The following is a 4,043-nucleotide window of genomic DNA, read 5'->3' on the forward strand; positions in this document are numbered from 1 at the left end:
ACTTTTTTTTTTTAACATCTTTTTTAGTCTTAGTCCTAGTAGTAGCCTACAAAGTAGTAGTAAGGTTGAAATATATTTTTTGCAAGTAGAAATGAATGCGGGTGTTAGAGGGTTAAGCGCACCAGCAAGTGCGTGTCGTGCACGCGCATGGTGTTGCGCGTGCGTGCATGTGCGCTTGTGCAAGACATTGGAAATTAACCTTTACATGGAAAGAGTGGTTGGCTCTTAAAAGAGCCTTTGTGGGTTTCGTTAAACGAATGAAGCAGATTTATTTCTTAGCGGCTTTCTCGGTCTTCTTGGGCAGCAGAACAGCCTGGATGTTGGGCAGCACACCGCCCTGAGCGATGGTCACTCCGCCCAGCAGTTTGTTGAGCTCCTCGTCGTTGCGGACGGCCAGCTGGAGGTGACGGGGGATGATACGACTCTTCTTGTTGTCACGGGCAGCGTTTCCAGCCAACTCCAGGATCTCTGCGGTCAGATACTCGAGCACCGCAGCGAGGTACACTGGAGCTCCGGCGCCCACTCTTTTGCCATAGTTGCCTTTACGCAGCAGCCTGTGGACACGACCCACGGGGAACTGGAGCCCGGCACGGGATGAGCGGGTCTTAGCCTTCGCCCTGGCCTTTCCTCCCGTTTTTCCTCGGCCACTCATTTTGGTGTAGGTTTATTTCTGGAATTGAATATAGAAGAAATATGCTGGTGGAGAGGCGCGCGAGACCCTTTATACGTTCAACAGCACACATTCTACTGCTACTGTCTATGTGCGGCTGTGCGCCCCACCAATGAATGAGAGCGAGGGCTGAGTGTGTACGAGCTCCCCTCCAATCGGTGCTAGTGGCTGAACAGCTCCTCCCAAGGAAGGAGGTTCCTGACCAGAGACGGTTTCTTTCAGAGAGAGAGAGAGTCTTTATTATACACAAGGGAAATTTGTTTTGCTCAGGTCAATGCATACACAAATACAATAAAATACCCAGCAAAGTACCAGACAATAATTCTAAAATGTAAAGGGTATTTAAAAGAAAGCAAAGTCTCTCTCCACACATATACACTGTTCATAATCATTTTGTAGGCAAGCATTACTTGTATGTAAGGTAATAATAATAATAATAATAATAATAATAAAACTTTATTTGTATAGCACCTTTCATGACATGCAGCTCAAAGTGCTTTACAGAGCAATGGAGAAAAAATTAAGAAAAGCAAGGTATAAACATAAAAAAAAAACAAGCAGTAATGCAATATAGTGAGGACAAAAAATAAAAGATCAATTAAAAGCAAGCGTGTAGAAGTGGGTCTTGAGCTGTGCTTTAAAAATGTCTACAGAGGCTGCCTGTTGAAGGGAATACTGGAGAACTCGGGTCGCCGACTGTTCTTCATCTTTGCCGAGATTTCTTCCCCTTTCGCCGACTCTTCGTCACTTTCCGGTCCGAGTTCTGTCTGAGAACTCGGACGGAAAGTGACGAAGAGTCGCCGAAACGGGAAGAAATCTCGGCGCTGGAGCGCGCATCTAGCTACTGCATGATGATCATGCACGCTGATCAGACAGCAGATCAATAAAAGCATGCAAAAGCATGGACCGCTACTTTGCATTCATATTCATGTCATATTTACAGTACTACGGCCTTCACAGTGTGTGTGTGTGTGTGTGTGTGTGTGTGTGTGTGTGTGTGTGTGTGTGCGCGCGCGCACAAAGTGACCTCACAATCTCCGATCATCTTAATATATTTATATACGCTCCAAAAAGCGTTCATATTTTGCGGGACAGACGGATGAGGAGCAGAAATGAAGCGCCAGCATATCGATCCATTTATCACCACGGAGAGCGCCCTGGATGAGGAGATACGAGTCATTCATGGGAGTCAATGACAAGCTAATAGTTGCACAGAGCATTAGCATACGGCAAGCGAAAAGCGAAATGCCAAAAAAACAAATAGGAATCATTCTGAATATTCTTATCTCGCCCCGTGTCGTTTGGACGTCGCTAGGACGTCCACAGACGAACGCACCTCTCGGTTCCAATCCTTATGACGTTTCCAGACGATTTATGTACTAAATGTGCGCGCGCGTGTGAGAGGCACGCTAAATGACGCTATGTCATTAGCAGTATTATGTTTAATCACAACAACGTCACGTTTACTTTAGCTTAGCTCCTCAGTGTTAGCGTCTTCTGCATTGTTAGCGTTGCTATTCAGATGTAATTCAGTCAGGAAGTAGACAGCTATTTTTCTGGTTTGGGTTTGTTTTGGTTATCGTCGTTAGCACAGTAGCTAACATTCAGAAACTTGCAGCTGCAGCTGCTGAAAGTGCCCCGAAACGTGGAGAATATTCGGCAGAATCTTAAGAAGATTCGCCGCGCGACGACTCTTCTTCAGATTCTGCCGAATATTCTCCACGGTTTGCCGACTTGTCTTGAGAAGTCGGCAAAAAGGGTAAATCCGCCGAGTGTTCTTGTTACCTTCCTTTGTTCCATGCAGTCGGCCCGTAGAAGCAAAAAGCTGCTTCCCGTATTTTTTAGTTGCCATTTTTTTAGGCAAAGCGAACAGGCCAGCAGTGGAAGATCTTAGGGGGCCGTATTCAAACATGAATACGGCAGTTGGTGGCATAACGGCTACCAGTGACCACTGTTCATGTGATATATAGATAACAAACTGCAACAGATGGTTTAATGTAACTCGCCATGGTCTTATATATATATAATACCATGGCAAGTTACATTAAACCAGATGGAAACATTATTCAAGGGTTAAAGGACATCGCTAACAAGCTAAGGATTCACTCACTCAAAGCGACATTCGCCTCAAACTCTGGTCACCCCACCTCATGTCAATATATATATATATATATATATATATATATATAGGGTTGTTATCTGTATTTGAAAAGTTTAAATCTAAGGGTAGTTGAATCACATAATTTGAACAGTACGTCTGTCCACCAATGCATGACATAGATTATGCCTCTCAGTCGATCACGTTAGGTCACTCACGTATACGATGACTGTATTATGACTTTGCCTGACAATGTCTAAAAACTAAACATTGCCTCAACATGCATGTGTAGTAGCTGTTATCAGTGCTGTGGGTATAATGATGGCAGTATTCCATTGCCACAGTATTTGGGGTACAGTCTATTTATTACGTCAGTCATGTGGTAGACTGTGGTATGACTGACGCACCAATTTGGGCAAACTCAGGAATTTCCATATATGGGGGATAAAGTGACAAAGACAACACAGACAGAATATCTTCTCTCTGTGCCACTTGTGTTTTCTCCTCGATTAAAACAACATATCACAAACTATACCTTTTATTTTATGAAATGCAACAAAGAGCTGACCAGTTATGCACACGTGCATTTTTTTCATTAATATGTCTTGGGTAAAAACAGCACTCTGGTTTTCAAGTTATATGCTCAAAACATCATCCACAGTCCGAGCAGTGTTTCCTCCTTTATATTTATTCTAAACCATTTTAAACTATGTCACATTAACAACAATACTCACAATCCCTTTGGCAGACATTCATGGCGACTTGATACCATAAATAAACTATAGGCTACTCTTGTTCTGTCCTTAATTTTGATATAAATGAAAGGTTTTCTGACCCCAGTAAACACACTCCAGTTAAAGTCAGCATGATGGTGGAGATTGTTATGTTATACTGTATTCTACGTATTGGACCCTCGTCTGGTTCTGGTGTGTGATGACCCGGTTGGCATTTCCATGGTTCGGCGGCGGACAGACAGACAGGCCGGCCCGGGAGAAGATTAACATGACACGAGACTTGGTCACATCAAAACGTTCACCAGGTTTATTCCACTTACAGCAGCATATATATCTTGGATACTTCATGTCCTAATGACGTCACAGACTAGACATCACAATCCCTGCCTGCCAGCGCAGCGGCCTTCAGCTCTAACACAGCTCCACTCTTATGTTACCATTCAGGCAGGCAGTACACCATACATACAAGTACATATCCGAACACAGTACCAAGTATCAGAACACTATAATACAACAATCCACTCTTTCGTCATATAAGGAC

At 43.7% G+C, this 4,043-nt stretch overlaps 1 protein-coding gene across 1 annotated transcript; it reads right to left on the reverse strand.

Annotated features, from left to right (window-relative positions):
- Positions 1-268: 268 nt before the first annotated feature.
- Positions 269-652, reverse strand: LOC308311263 (histone H2A-like; the record flags this gene model as incomplete). The annotated part of the gene is made up of 1 exon (XM_080757910.1): positions 269-652. The coding sequence occupies one exon, from the start codon at positions 650-652 to the stop codon at positions 269-271; it is 384 nt and encodes a 127-aa protein (XP_080614036.1).
- Between the last annotated feature and the right edge of the window lie 3,391 nt (positions 653-4,043).

This window comes from Protomyctophum bolini (genome assembly GCF_963924005.1).
Source record: "Protomyctophum bolini genome assembly, chromosome: 23".
NCBI classification, from domain to species: Eukaryota; Metazoa; Chordata; class Actinopteri; order Myctophiformes; family Myctophidae; genus Protomyctophum; species Protomyctophum bolini.